The 14,674-nt window shown below is 37.4% G+C and overlaps 1 protein-coding gene across 1 annotated transcript in view; it reads left to right on the top strand.

Moving 5' to 3' along the window:
• DNAH12 (dynein axonemal heavy chain 12) overlaps positions 1-14,674 on the top strand; it is a 299,548-nt gene that overhangs the window by 41,659 nt on the left and 243,215 nt on the right. Inside the window, exon 13 of the mRNA XM_081284134.1 lies at positions 7,513-7,648. Within this exon, the coding sequence (XP_081140260.1) occupies positions 7,513-7,648 (136 nt within the window). The remainder of the gene's footprint in view (positions 1-7,512; positions 7,649-14,674) is intronic.

Raw genomic sequence — 14,674 nt, forward strand, 5'->3', positions numbered from 1 at the left:
AACAGTTATTTATTTATTTATTATTTTTTTTATTTTCTTTTTTTTTTTTTTTTTAATTTTTTATTGATTATTTAAAGCATTACATAGCTCATGATATATCATCTTTCATACATTAGACTCAAATTGTGTTTTGAACTCCCATTTTCACCCCAAATATAGATTGCAGAATCACATCTGTTACATATTCACATTTTTACATAATGCCATATTAGTGTCTGTTGTATTCTGCTACCTTTCCTAACCCCTACTATCACCCCTCCCCTCCCCTCCCCTCCCATCTTCCCTCTCTATCTCCCCTGCTGTTGTTCAATTCTCTCCCTTTTTTTTCCCTCCCCCTTGCCCCTCATAGCCTCTTGTAATTTTATGTATCCTTGAAGGTCTCCTACCATTTCCATATGCTTTCCCTTCTCTCTCCGTTTCTCTCCCCCCATTCGTCTTTGTTATCTGTAGTCTTTTCCACATGCTCTTCCTTCCTGTTCTGTTCTTAGTTGTTCTCTTTATATCAAAGCAGACATTTGGCATTTGTTTTTTAGGGCTTGGCTAGCTTCACTTAGCATAATCTGCTCTAATGCCATCCATTTCCCTGCAAATTCTATGATTTTGTCATTTCTTAGTGCTGCATAATATTCCATTGTGTATAGATGCCACATTTTGTTTATCCATTCATCTATTGAAGGGCATCTAGGTTGGTTCCACAGTCTAGCTATTGTGAATTGTGCCGCTATAATCATTGATGCAGCCGTATCCCTATAGTGCGCTCTTTTAAGGTCCTCAGGGAATAGTCCGAGAAGTGCAATAGCTGGGTCAAATGGTGGTTCCATTCCCAGCTTTCCCAGGAATCTCCATACTGCTTTCCAAATTGGCCTCACCATTTTGCAGCCCCACCAGCAGTGTACAAGTGTACCTTTTTCCCCACATCCCCGCCAACACTTGTTGTTGTTTGACTTCATAATGGCTGCCAATCTTACTGGAGTGAGATGGTATCTTAGGGTGGTTTTGATTTGCATTTCTCTGATTGCTAGAGATGGTGAGCATTTTTTCATGAACTTGTTGATTGATTGTATGTCCTCCTCTGAGAAGTGTCTGTTGAGGTCCTTGGCCCATTTGTTAATTGGGTTATTTGTTATCTTATTATTTAATTTTTTGAGTTCTTTGTACATTCTGGATATTAGGGCTCTATCAGAGGTGTGGGGGGTAAAGATTTGTTCCCAGGATGTAGGCTCTCTATTTACCTCTTTTATTGTTTCTCTTGCTGAGAAAAAACTTTTTAGTTTAAGTAAGTCCCATTTGTTTATTCTGGTTGTTAACTCTTGGGCTATGGGTGTCCTATTAAGGAATTTGGAGCCCGACCCCACAATTTGTAGATCGTAGCCAACTTTTTCTTCTATCAGACGCAGTGTCTCTGATTTGATATCTAGCTCCCTGATCCATTTTGAGTTAATTTTTGTGGATGGCGAGAGAAAGGGATTCAATTTCATTTTGTTGCATATGGATTTCCAATTTTCCCAGCACCATTTGTTGAAGATGCTATCCTTCCTCCATTGCATGCTTTTAGCCCCTTTATCAAATATAAGATAGTTGTAACTTTGTGGATTAGTCTCTGTGTCTTCTATTCTGTACCATTGGTCCACCCGCCTGTTTTGGTACCAGTACCATGCTGTTTTTGTTACTATTGCTTTGTAGTACAGTTTGACCTCTGGTATCGCTATACCTCCAGATTCACACTTCCTGCTTAGAATTGCTTTTGCTATTCTGGGTCTTTTGTTTTTCCATATGAATTTCATGATTGCTTTGTCTATTTCTACAAGAAATGCCGTTGGTATTTTGATTGGCATCGCATTAAACCTATAGAGAACTTTGGGTAATATCGCCATTTTGATGATGTTAGTTCTGCCTATCCATGAACAGGGTACATTTTTCCATCTTCTGAGATCTTCTTCTATCTCTCTCTTTAGGGTTCTGTAGTTTTCATTGTATAAATCTTTCACCTCTTTTGTTAGGTTGATACCCAAGTATCTTATTTTCTTTGAGGATATTGTGAATGGAGTGGTTTTCCTTATTTCCATTTCAGAAGTTTTGTTGCTGATATATAGGAATGCCTTTGATTTATGCGTGTTGATTTTATAACCTGCCACTTTGCTGAATTCATTTATTAACTCTAGCAGCTTCTTTGTAGACTCTTTTGGGTCTGTTAAGTATATTATCATGTCATCCGCAAATAGCGATAGTTTAATTTCTTCTTTTCCTATTTTTATGCCTTTAATTTCTTTTGTCTGTCTAATTGCTCTGGCTAGTACTTCGAGAACTAAATTGAATAGAAGTGGTGATAGAGGGCATCCCTGTCTTGTTCCAGATTTTAGAGGGAATGCCTTCAATTTTTCTCCATTCAGAATGATGCTAGCCTGAGGCTTAGCATAGATAGCTTTTACAATGTTGAGGTAAGTTCCTGTTATCCCTAGTTTTTCTAGTGTTTTGAACATAAAGGGATGCTGTACTTTGTCAAATGCTTTTTCTGCATCCATCGAGATGATCATGTGGTTCTTGTCTTTAAGTCTATTGATGTGGTGGATAGCATTTATTGATTTCCGTATATTGAACCATCCTTGCATCCCAGGAATGAATCCTACTTGATCATGGTGCACAAGTTTTCTGATATGTTTTTGTATTCGATTTGCCAGAATTTTATTGAGAATTTTTGCATCCAAGTTCATTAGAGATATTGGTCTGTAGTTTTCTTTCTTTGAAGTATCTTTGTCTGGTTTTGGGATCAAAGTGATGTTGGCCTCATAGAATGAATTTGGAAGAGCTCCTTCTTTTTCTATTTCTTGAAATAGCTTGAAAAGTATTGGTATTAATTCTTCTTTGAAGGTTTTGTAGAACTCCGCTGTATACCCATCTGGTCCAGGGCTTTTCTTAGTTGGTAGTCTTTTGATGGCTTCTTCTATTTCTTCTTTTGTTATTGGTCTGTTTAAATTGTGTGTGTCTTCCTGTCTCAATCTGGGCAATTCATATGCCTTAAGAAATTTATCGATATCTTCGTTATCTTCTATTTTATTAGAATATAGGGTTTCAAAATACTTTCTAATTATCTTCTGTATTTCTGTAGTGTCTGTTGTGATATTGCCTTTTTCATCCCGTATGTTAGTAATTTGAGTTCTCTCTCTTCTTCTTTTCGTTAGCGTGGCTAAGGGCTTGTCTATCTTATTTATTTTTTCAAAGAACCAACTTTTAGTTTTATCTATTTTTTCAATGGTTTCTTTTGTTTCAATTTCATTGATTTCTGCTCTAATTTTAATTATTTCTTGTCTTCTACTACATTTACTGTTGTTTTGCTCTTCCTTTTCTAGATTTTTGAGGTGTTGTGTGAGTTCATTTATTTGTTGGTTTTTTCTTTTTTTGAGGTAAGAACTCCAAGAAATGAATTTCCCTCTTAAAACTGCTTTCATTGTGTCCCATAAATTCCGGTATGTTGTGTCTGTGTTATCATTTGACTCTAAGAATTTTTTCATCTCCTCCTTTATGTCTTCTATAACCCATTGATCATTCAATAACATATTGTTCATTTTCCATGTGATGTAGGATTTTTCCTTCCTTCTCTTATCATTGATTTCCAATTTCATTCCATTATGGTCAGATATGGTGCATGGTATTATCTCCACGCCTTTATATTTACTAAGAGTTGTCTTATGGCATAATATATGGTCTATCTTTGAGTAGGATCCATGTGCTGCTGAGAAGAACGTGTATCCACTTGATGACGGTTGATATATTCTATATATGTCGGTTAAGTCTAGGTTATTGATTTTGCTGTTGAGTTTTATAGTTTCTTTATTCAGTTTTTGTCTAGAGGATCTGTCTAATGGCGAGAGCGGTGTGTTGAAGTCACCCATAATTATTGTGTTGTGGTCTATTTGACTCTTGAACTTGAGGAGAGTTTGTTTTATGAACGTTGCAGCTCCATTGTTGGGTGCATACAAATTGATGATTGTTATGTCTTGTTGGTGGATGGTTCCTTTTAACAGTATATAGTGACCTTCTTTGTCCTTCTTGATTAACTTAGGTTTGAAGTTGATTTTATTCGATATGAGTATGGCCACTCCTGCTTGCTTCCGAGGGCCATGTGAGTGGTATGATTTTTCCCAACCTTTTACCTTTAGCCTGTGTATGTCTTTTCCTATCATATGAGTCTCTTGAAGGCAGCATATTGTTGGATTTGTTTTTTTGATCCAGTTTACTAGCCTATGTCTCTTGATTGGTGAGTTTAGGCCATTAACATTTAAGGTTACAATTGAGATATGATTTGTATTTCCAGTCATGCTTCTTTATTTATTTATTTTAGTTTGGTTAGTTTTGCTTTTTGGTTATTTTCCTCCCCCTTTACTGAGATACTTCCTGCTGTTAGTTTTGGGCACTATTTTTCACATCCTCTTCTTGTAGTGTTTTGTTCAAAATGCTTTGCAGAGCTGGTTTTCTTGCTGCAAATTCTTTTAGCTTTTGTTTATCGTGAAAGATTTTAATTTCATTGTCAAATTTGAAGCTCAATTTTGCTGGATATAGTATTCTTGGTTGGAATCCATTATTTTTCAGCGTTTGAAATACGTTATTCCAGGATCTTCTCGCTTTCAAAGTTTGTGATGAGAAATCTGTCGTTAACCTAATTGGTTTACCCCTGAAAGTAATCTGCCTCTTTTCTCTCGTAGCTTTTAATATTCTCTCCTTGTTCTGTACGTTGGCTATCTTCATAATTATATGTCTTGGGGTTGGTCTATTATGGTTTTGAATGTTTGGGGTCCTGTAGGCTTCCAGGATTTGGCAATCCATTCCATCTTTCATCTCTGGGAAGTTTTCTAGAATTATTTCATTTAATATGCTGTCCATTCCTTTGGTTTGAATCTCTGTGCCTTCTTCTATCCCTATGACTCTCAGATTTGGTTTTTTTATGACATCCCATATCTCTTGAATAGATTGCTCGTGGGAATTAAGCATCTTTTCTGTGTTGACTATATTCTTTTCAAGTTGATAAACTTTGTCTTCATTATCTGATGTTCTGACTTCTACTTGATCAAGTCTATTTGTAATATTCTCGTTTGAGTTTTTAATTTGGTTTATAGTTTCCTGGAATTCTAGGATTATTGTTTGATTTTTTTTTAATATCTCTATCTCCTGGTAGAGCTCGTTCTTTGCCATTTGAATTTGTTTGTTTAATTCATTTTCAAAATATATTTTTATTTCTTGGACTTGCTGTCTCATGTCTTCTCTAATATTCCTTTCCATTCGAGTTAGGTATGCCTTGAGTTCTTTCCCTATACCTGTTTCTGAAGTTTCTATGTCCTCCTGTAGAATTGAGTAGTCTTGCATTGTTTGTAATCCTTTTTTCCCTTGTTTTCTCATGTTGTCCACGTTACTTTCCAGCTCTTTTTGATTGTCGTGTTTCTGCTCTCCTCTATAGATTTGTTTTGTTTCTGTATTACTCTGATGTCTCTCCTTTGTGTTGTTGAAGTATGACTGCTAACGTGGATTCCGCTGGGAAGGAATTCCGACGTTCGAGCTCCAGTGACAACACTACTCTGCTATGACGGGCCCCAGTCTCCTTGCTGGGGTGCCCTAATGGGGGGGTGTGACTGGACTGTCTCTGTGTGGTTTCAGCTCCCGGTCGTGGCAGGCGGGTAGACTCCAGCCGCCCAGTATCACAGGCCGCGGGCAGGTGATCCGTCACCAACGGGAGGGCGTTCTCCTACCGCCAAGTTACGCGGGCAGTGGGTGAACTGTCGCCGGTGGGCCTGCAGTTTACAGCTGCCCAGTCGCGAGGGCCTTGCCTCTAGGCTCCTGGTTTCTCCTGCTAGCCTTGGTTTCTCCTGCTAGACCAGATTTCCCCTCAGTGATGATTCTCGGCAGTTCAAACTGTACTCTGTGCCTGTTTTGTTGTTGCAATCTGTCGGACAGTGGCGGTGGATACTTCAGCTGTCCAAGATGGTGGCCGCTGGTTACCTTAGTGGAGTGTCCCTTGTGGGGGGTGGGGCTGTACTGCTTCCGTCCCCGCCAACAATCCCGAACTCAGCCCGGGGGTCAGTGCGGGCTTGGGCTTAGCTGGTGGGATACCACCGTGTCGCAGCCACTTAATTCCCTGCTGACTCGTTAACCCCTTCTCTGGGGCGCCACGCCTTCTGTAGCCTCGGGGCAGGCCGCGGGAATCAGACAGCCTGGATCTCCGGGGTCACACCGTTGGCTTTTGGGATCCCCAGCACTCTATGGTTTTGATTTTTTCTGCTTGCCCCTCCCCAGCGCTGGCTAGACAGGTTTTGTTTTGGCCGCTGATGGGAGGGGGGCGGGTTGAGGGTCAGGTGCCTCTAGCTCTCCTTTAGTCTTTATGCAGGCTCACTCTGATAGTCCCTCCCCCTGAAAGTCTAGGAGAGATTTTAAGCGAAATCCCCCTATGTATGGGGGCTGAGCTGGGTGACACACACCTGTTTGTTGTTGCAATCTGTCGGCGAGTGGCGGTGGTTACTTCCGCTGTCCAAGATGGTGGCCGCTGGTTACCTTAGTGGAGTGTCCCTTGTGGGGGGTGGGGCTGTACCGCTTCCGTCCCCGCCAACAATCCCGAACTCAGCCCGGGGGTCAGTGCGGGCTTGGGTTTAGCTGGTGGGATACCACGGTGTCGCAGCCACTTAATTCCGTGCTGACTATTTAACCCCTTCTCTGGGGCGCCACGCCTTCTGTAGCCTCGGGGCAGGCCGCGCGAATCAGACAGCCTGGATCTCCGGGGTCACACCGTTGGCTTTTGGGATCCCCAGCACTCTATGGTTTTGATTTTTTCTGCTTGCCCCTCCCCAGCGCTGGCTAGACAGGTTTTGTTTTGGCCGCTGATGGGAGGGGGGCGGGTTGAGGGTCAGGTGCCTCTAGCTCTCCTTTAGTCTTTATGCAGGCTCACTCTGATAGTCCCTCCCCCTGAAAGTCTAGGAGAGATTTTAAGCGAAATCCCCCTATGTATGGGGGCTGAGCTGGGTGACACACACCTGTTTGTTGTTGCAATCTGTCGGCGAGTGGCGGTGTTTACTTCCGCTGTCCAAGATGGTGGCCGCTGGTTACCTTAGTCCTCTTTATATTTTTTATTGCATTACAACAATACCTAGGAAGATTAATAGCTTAATTTAAATAAAATATGGAAACCGAGTCTTAGAGATTTGCTGAAGTTCACAAAGTTAGTAGAAACTGAGGCAAAATTAAAATTTATTACTGACTGATATAGAAGGTATGTTTATCTTGGTAGTGAAGAGGGTTGAAGTGATTACTAGAAAAAAAATTAAATATGCCATAATTTCACATGAAGATATTACATAATTTTATAGACTTGTATACTGAATTATATTAGACAAGTTTAAATATTATATCTTAATGAATTAACTAATTATTTTTAGGATATTCAGTTCATATTTTATGCTAATCATAATAATACACATTTATTGAACATAAAATTAATTACCTTAAGAATAGTAACACAGAGAATCATGTCAGTATTTGCAGTGAGTTTGAAGCAATTAAAGATCATGCATTAAAAGTCCCTGAAACAACAGAAGAGATGATGGATCTGATATCTTATGTAGAAAAAGCCCGGACTATAGGAATTCAAGAGTTGGCCTTAAGAATCCAGGTAAGAATTGTAATTTATATATTAAAAAATTTTTTTTTTCATTGTGAAATATGATATACATATTGATAGTACGTAAAATGTAATTAAAAATATTTTTGAAGTGAGCATCTATGTTTCCACCAACCAGGTCAAGATAAAATAATATATATTTATAAACTTTCATATATAATTTTAATTCTATATTTATATTTACACGTATATATTGATATATGTATTCCAGTGGTAATCCTTACCCTCAACTAAGTCCTTAACTTGGAACTAAACCTAACATACCCATAACCATCAGTCTTTTATACAAAAATTATCACGTTGAATACCCATATATGTTTTATGTTTATAAACATGTATATATGTACCCCAATGCTAAACAAAATCCTACTCATAAGTTTTCATATATATTCAGTTACATATTCATAAAATATATCTAAACAACAATGTAAACATCCATCTCAAAAAAATTAGCTATATAAAAATTTGTATACATTTAAATATTTCCATGTATATTTTTACATATATATTTATATTATATTCATGTAGTTGGATAATAATGTTAAAAACCTAAACTAATGCTAACTATTTTTCTATACTTATTCCTATACCTACCAATATGCCTCACAGAAACCTCTATACATATAAACTATAACAATTTACATGAATGTACCTATACATTATGGAATACAGATTCATAAATATTGTTACATATAAGCAATAATATTTTACATGAATATTTCTGTATATTTTGTGATATATATTTATAAATTCACATACAAATTCATATATATGTTCATATATGTTCATTTCTGCAGGCTTACCCTATCATTAACACAAAACCTAACAATTCCCTTTACCATAAACCTAACAAGAGATAAAAGCACATATAAGTATATATTTTTATATATAATTTTGCTTATATGTTTATATTCATAGTCATATTTACATATATATTTTAATCTATAACCCTAACCACAATGCTAGTTTGTAACTCTGAATTAACCCTAAACAAAAGCTTTCAAATATAAACTAAAAATATTACTTTGAATATCTATATTTATTTTCACATATCATTATATACACTTGTATGTATATATATGTGACTAATGTTAACCATTATCATATCACTACAAGAAACCCAAATCTTCTAAACCAAATTGTAACACATATGAAAATACTAAACATACTCCTGTATATTTACAAATTTATTATGCTTTCTAAAATGTTTATATATACATGCATAAATATCTACCTCTATTTATATATATTCATTTTTATTTGTATAGAAATTGCTACCATATACTACCATAATTCTAACAGTATTCCTAGTATTAATCAACAATTCTTAATCTCTACAGCTGTAGCCCAAATGCACAATTATAATTATAGGTGCTTAATTTAAAAGATTATACAAAGACTTCAAAGCTGTTCTAATTCCACCCCAATTCCTAAATCTAACTGTGCATTTTTTTTCTGGTGCTGGGGATTGAACCCAGGGCTTTGTGCATGTGAGGTGAGCACTCTTTATATAAATATATATTTATATATATATTTATGAATATATATAAATTTATATTTTAAATATATATAAGTATATATTTATAAATATATATTATATATATAAAGCACACACACATATGTAATACATATGCCTATATGTTCTTTACTCAAACATATATATTTATTATTGAAATATGGTTTGTATTCCTGGTCATTTTGATTTATTTTTGGCTTTAAACTTGACCTGATTTGGCTTTTCCTTTAGTGTAGTTTTTCCCTTTGCAGATTTTTATTGTTGTTTTTTATTTCCTCCTCATGGAATATTTTGCAAGAATGTTCTGTAGTGCAGGCTTTCTTTTTTTTTAATTTTTATTTTTATTTATTTATTTTTTTATTGGTTGTTCACAACATTACAAAGCTCTTGACATATCATATTTCATACATTAGATTGAAGTGGGTTATGAACCCCCAATTTTACCCCAAATGCAGATTGCAGAATCACGTCGGTTACACATCCACAATTTTACATAATGCCCTATTAGTAATTGTTGTATTCTGCTACCTTTCCTATCCCCTACTATCCCCCCTCCCCTCCCCTCCCATCTTCTCTCTCTACCCCATCTACTGTAATTCATTTCTCTCCTTGTTTATTTTCCCATTCCCCTCACAACCTCTTATATGTAATTTTGTATAGCAATGAGGGTCTCCCTTCATTTCCATGCAATTTCCCTTTTCTCTCCCTTTCCCTCCCATCTCATGTCTCTGTTTAATGTTACTCTTTTCTTCCTACTCTTCTCCCTGCTCTGTTCATAGTTGCTCTCATTATATCAAAGAAGACATTTGGTATTTGTTTTTTAGGGATTGGCTAGCTTCACTAAGCATAATCTGCTCTAGTGCCATCCATTTCCCTGCAAATTCTATGATTTTGTCATTTTTTATTGCTGCATAGTACTCCATTGTGTATAGATGCCACATTTTTTTTATCCATTCATCTATTGAAGGGCATCTGGGTTGGTTCCACAGTCTAGCTATTGTGAATTGTGCTGCTATGAACATCGATGTAGCAGTATCCCTGTAGCATGCTCTTTTAAGGTCTTCAGGGAATAGTCCTAGAAGGGCAATAGCAGGGTCAAATGGTGGTTACATTCCCATCTTTCTCAGGAATCTCCAAACTGCTTTCCAAATTGGCCGCACCAATTTGCAGTCCCACCAGCAATGTACAAGTGTACCCTTTTCCCCACATCCTCACCAGCATTTGTTGTTGTTTGACTTCATAGTGGCTGCCAATCTTACTGGAGTGAGATGGTATCTTAGGGTGGTTTTGATTTGCATTTCTCTGACTGCTAGAGATGGTGAGCATTTTTTCATGTACTTGTTGATTGATTGTATGTCCTCCTCTGAGAAGTGTCTGTTCAGGTCCTTGGCCCATTTGTTGATTGGGTTATTTGTTATCTTATTGTCTAATTTTTTGAGTTCTTTGTATACTCTGGATATTAGGGCTCTGTCTGAAGTGCGAGGAGTAAAAATTTGTTCCCATGATGTAGGCTCCCTATTTACCTCTCTTATTGTTTCTCTTGCTGAGAAAAAACTTTTAAGTTTAATTAAGTCCCATTTGTTGATTCTTGTTATTAACTCTTATGCTATGGGTGTCCTATTAAGGAATTTGGAGCACGACCCCACAATATGTAGATCGGAGCCAACTTTTTCTTCTATCAGACGCAGAGTCTCTGATTTGATATCAAGCTCCTTGATCCATTTTGAGTTAACTTTTGTGCATGTCGAGAGAAAGGGATTCAGTTTCATTTTGTTGCATATGGATTTCCAGTTTTCCCAACACCATTTGTTGAAGATGCTATCCTTCCTCCATTGCATGCTTTTAGCCCCTTTATCAAATATAAGATAGTTGTAACTTTGTGGATTAGTCTCTGTGTCCTCTATTCTGTACCATTGGTCCACCCGCCTGTTTTGGTACCAGTACCATGCTGTTTTTGTCACTATTGCTCTGTAATATAGTTTGAAATCTGGTATCGCTATACCACCTGATTCACACTTCCTGCTTAGAATTGCTTTTGCTATTCTGGGTCTTTTATTTTTCCATATGAATTTCATGATTGCTTTATCTATTTCTACAAGAAATGCTGTTGGGATTTTGATTGGCATTGCATTAAACCTATAGAGAACTTTTGGTAATATCGCCATTTTGATGATGTTAGTTCTACCTATCCATGAACAGGGTATATTTTTCCATCTTCTAAGATCTTCTTCTACCTCTCTCTTTAGGGTTCTGTAGCTTTCATTGTATAAATCTTTCACCTCTTTTGTTAGGTTGATTCCCAAGTATTTTATTTTCTTTGAGGATATTGTGAATGGAGTGTTTTTCCTCATTTCCGTTTCAGAAGTTTTGTCGCTGATATACAGAAATGCCTTTGATTTATGTGTGTTGATTTTATATCCGTGCAGGCTTTCTTGTTGTAAATTCTGTAAAAAAATATCACACACACACACACACTCATACATATTTATTTTATGTGGTGCTGAGGATCAAACCCAGTGTCTCACATGTGCTAGGCAAGCACTCTACCACTGAACCACAACACTAGTCCTTATAGATTCTTTTAACTTTTGTTTATCATGGAAGGCTTTTATTTTGTCATCAAATCTGAAGCTTAATTTTGCTGTATATAAGATTCTTGGTAGGCACCAATTCTTTCAGAGCTTGGTATATGTTGTTGGAGGATCTTCTAGCTTTGAGGGTCTGGGTTGAAAACTTTGCTGAGATCCAAATTGGTTTCCCACTATATGTAATCTGAAACTTTTCTCTTGTAGTTTTTAATATTCTATCCTTATTCTGTATGCTAGGCATTTTCATTATAATGTGCCTTGGTATAGATCTCTTGTAATTTTGTTCATTTGGTGTCCTGTAAGCCTCGTGTATTTGATTTTCCAATTCATTCTTCATGTTTAGGGAAATTTTCAGATATTATTTCATTGAAGAGATTGTGCCTTCCTCTATCCCGATAATTCTTAGATTTGGTCTTTTCATGTTATCCCATAATTCTTGAAGGTTATGTTCATGGTTTCTTATCATCTTCATAGTGTGTTCAACTTATTTTCAAGATTATATATTGCCTGAGGTTCTGTCTTCCAAGTGACCTATCTGTTGGTGATGCTTTCTGTTGAATTTTTATTTGGTTTATTTGTTCCTTCATTTTAAGGATTTCTGTGTTTTTTTTTTCAGAGTCTCTATCTCTTTCTCTTTTTTTAAGGAGAGAGAGAGAGAGAGAGAGAGAGAGAGAGGAGAGAGAATTTTAATATTTATTTTTCATTTTTTGGCGGACACAACATTGTTGTTTGTATGTGGTGCTGAGGATCGAACCCGGGCCGCACGCATACCAGGCGAGCACGCTACCACTTGAGCCACATCCCCAGCCCCTCTATCTCTTTCTTAAAGTAATCCTTTGCTACCTATATTTGCTCTCTTATCTCTTTATTGGATTGATCAATTATTGCCTGTATTTGCTCTCTTATGTCATTCTTTGCTTTGCAGATCATTTTAATTATGTACATTCTGAATGCCTTCTCTGACATTTCATCTACTGTGCTGTCAGTGGATTCTATTTTTGTAGCATCTTGGTTTGTTTGGGGCACTTTCTTCTCTTGTTTTTTTTTTTTTTTAGTTGTAGTTGGACACAATACCTTTATTTTATTTATTTGTTTTCATGTGGTGCTGAGGATCGAACCCAGAGCCTCAGATGTGCTAGCCAAGCACTGTACCGCTGAGACATACCCCCAGCCCCTTCTCTTGGTTTTTCATGTAGTCCATGTGTCTTCTCTCTAGCAGTGCAGATCCAAGATATTATAGTTTCTGTCCTATAATCTTGTAGTGTCCATGCAGGTTACCGATACCTTACCTTTAAGAGGGAGATCCATATTTACAGCACCCAATGCAAATAATATGCAGTATTAAACCATATAGCTCCTATTTAGACAATTACAATTTTGTTGCAATAAACAGAAATGATGTGTTTGATTAATGTCTACAATAAAAATAGTAGGTTTGGATAAGGGTCTACAGTTTCTGATGGTGGACAAAGAGAGAGTTGTGTGTGTGTGTGTGTGTAGGATGTGGAGTTTATGAGGCAGGAGGTAAGAATATAGAGGTACTAAATCACAGGAAGAGTGCAAGAGGAATTAAAAGACATAGGCTAGCAGGAATACCTCTAGTATAACCAAGCCTGCAGGGACCTTGGTGATGGTCTTCCAGGTCCCGGATGTTGTCTCTAGATGGAAGCAGGCATGTCCCTACTTGGTGGTGGTAGCAGCGTCAAACCTGTAGGTATCTTGATGTTAGGCTTCCAGGCCCTAGCTATTGTCTTAAGATGGAAGCTGCCTCAACTAGTGATGATGGTGGTGGCAGTGGAGGTAAACCAAGATGGTGGAGGAGATGTCCCAATTGAAGGCCACCACTTTTGGAGATGGGGATGAGAGGGCAGGATGAGGTGGCATTGGGTAGACCGTTTGGGCATACAGCACTGTGGAGTGCAGTGCTATGGCCACTGCTGCCTCCAGGTCCTGTCTGTTGTCCCAGGGGGCTAAGGAGGTAGCTGCAGTGTCCCAAGATGGAAGCAGACGGGAGAGCCGCGGTTGGTAGATGGGGGCCCATAGCACTGTCGCTCTCCTCCTTAGGTTGCATTGGGCTGGGATCATTGCTCTCCTTCCCTTCCTCCTCTGCGCTTGAGCAGTTGCTCTGCTCCTTGTCCTCTGTGGGCCGGGGTCACACTGCTCCTCTTCTTCTACACACAGCTTCATATACATTTTAGAATCATCTTTTAATGTTCCAGAAAATTCTGTTGGCATTTTGATTAGAAATATAGTAATTAAATGGGTGATGAGAGAAGTGACATTTACAAGATGAAAGCTGATTCATGATAGACCTTTTATTCATTTATCTCCTCTTTATTATCTCTTTTTTATAGTTTTCTCTGTAAAAGTTGTATACATTTTTTGTTAATTTCAAGTATTTAATATCTTTTACATTTAGATGGTCTTTTAAGTTTTTTTTAAACTACTTTTTTTTTTAGAGAGGGAATTTATTAATATTTATTTTTTAGTTCTTGGCGGACACAACATCTTTGTATGTGGTGCTAAGGATTGAACCCGGGCCGCACGCATGCCAGACGAGCGCGCTACCGCTTGAGCCACATCCCCAGCCCCACTTTTAAGTTTTTCATCTTCTATTCATTGCTTGAATAGAGAAACATAGGTTATTAAAATAAGGAACAGACTTTTTTAGAAGTTTTAAATTTACATAAAAATTGATTCGATAGTACAGAGTTCTCTTAATAGCTCCCCTTCCTGAACACACTTAATTTCCCCATTATTTACACCTTACATTAATATGGTACATTTGTTATAATTAATAAACCAATATTGACACATTATTATTAAATGAGGCTGATGAAGTTGATTCAAATTTAATGTCCTTTTTTTTTTTTGGTTCCAGAATCCATCTCATCCATGATACCACATGGTATC

This window comes from Spermophilus citellus (genome assembly GCF_964194105.1).
Source record: "Spermophilus citellus genome assembly, chromosome: 3".
NCBI classification, from domain to species: Eukaryota; Metazoa; Chordata; class Mammalia; order Rodentia; family Sciuridae; genus Spermophilus; species Spermophilus citellus.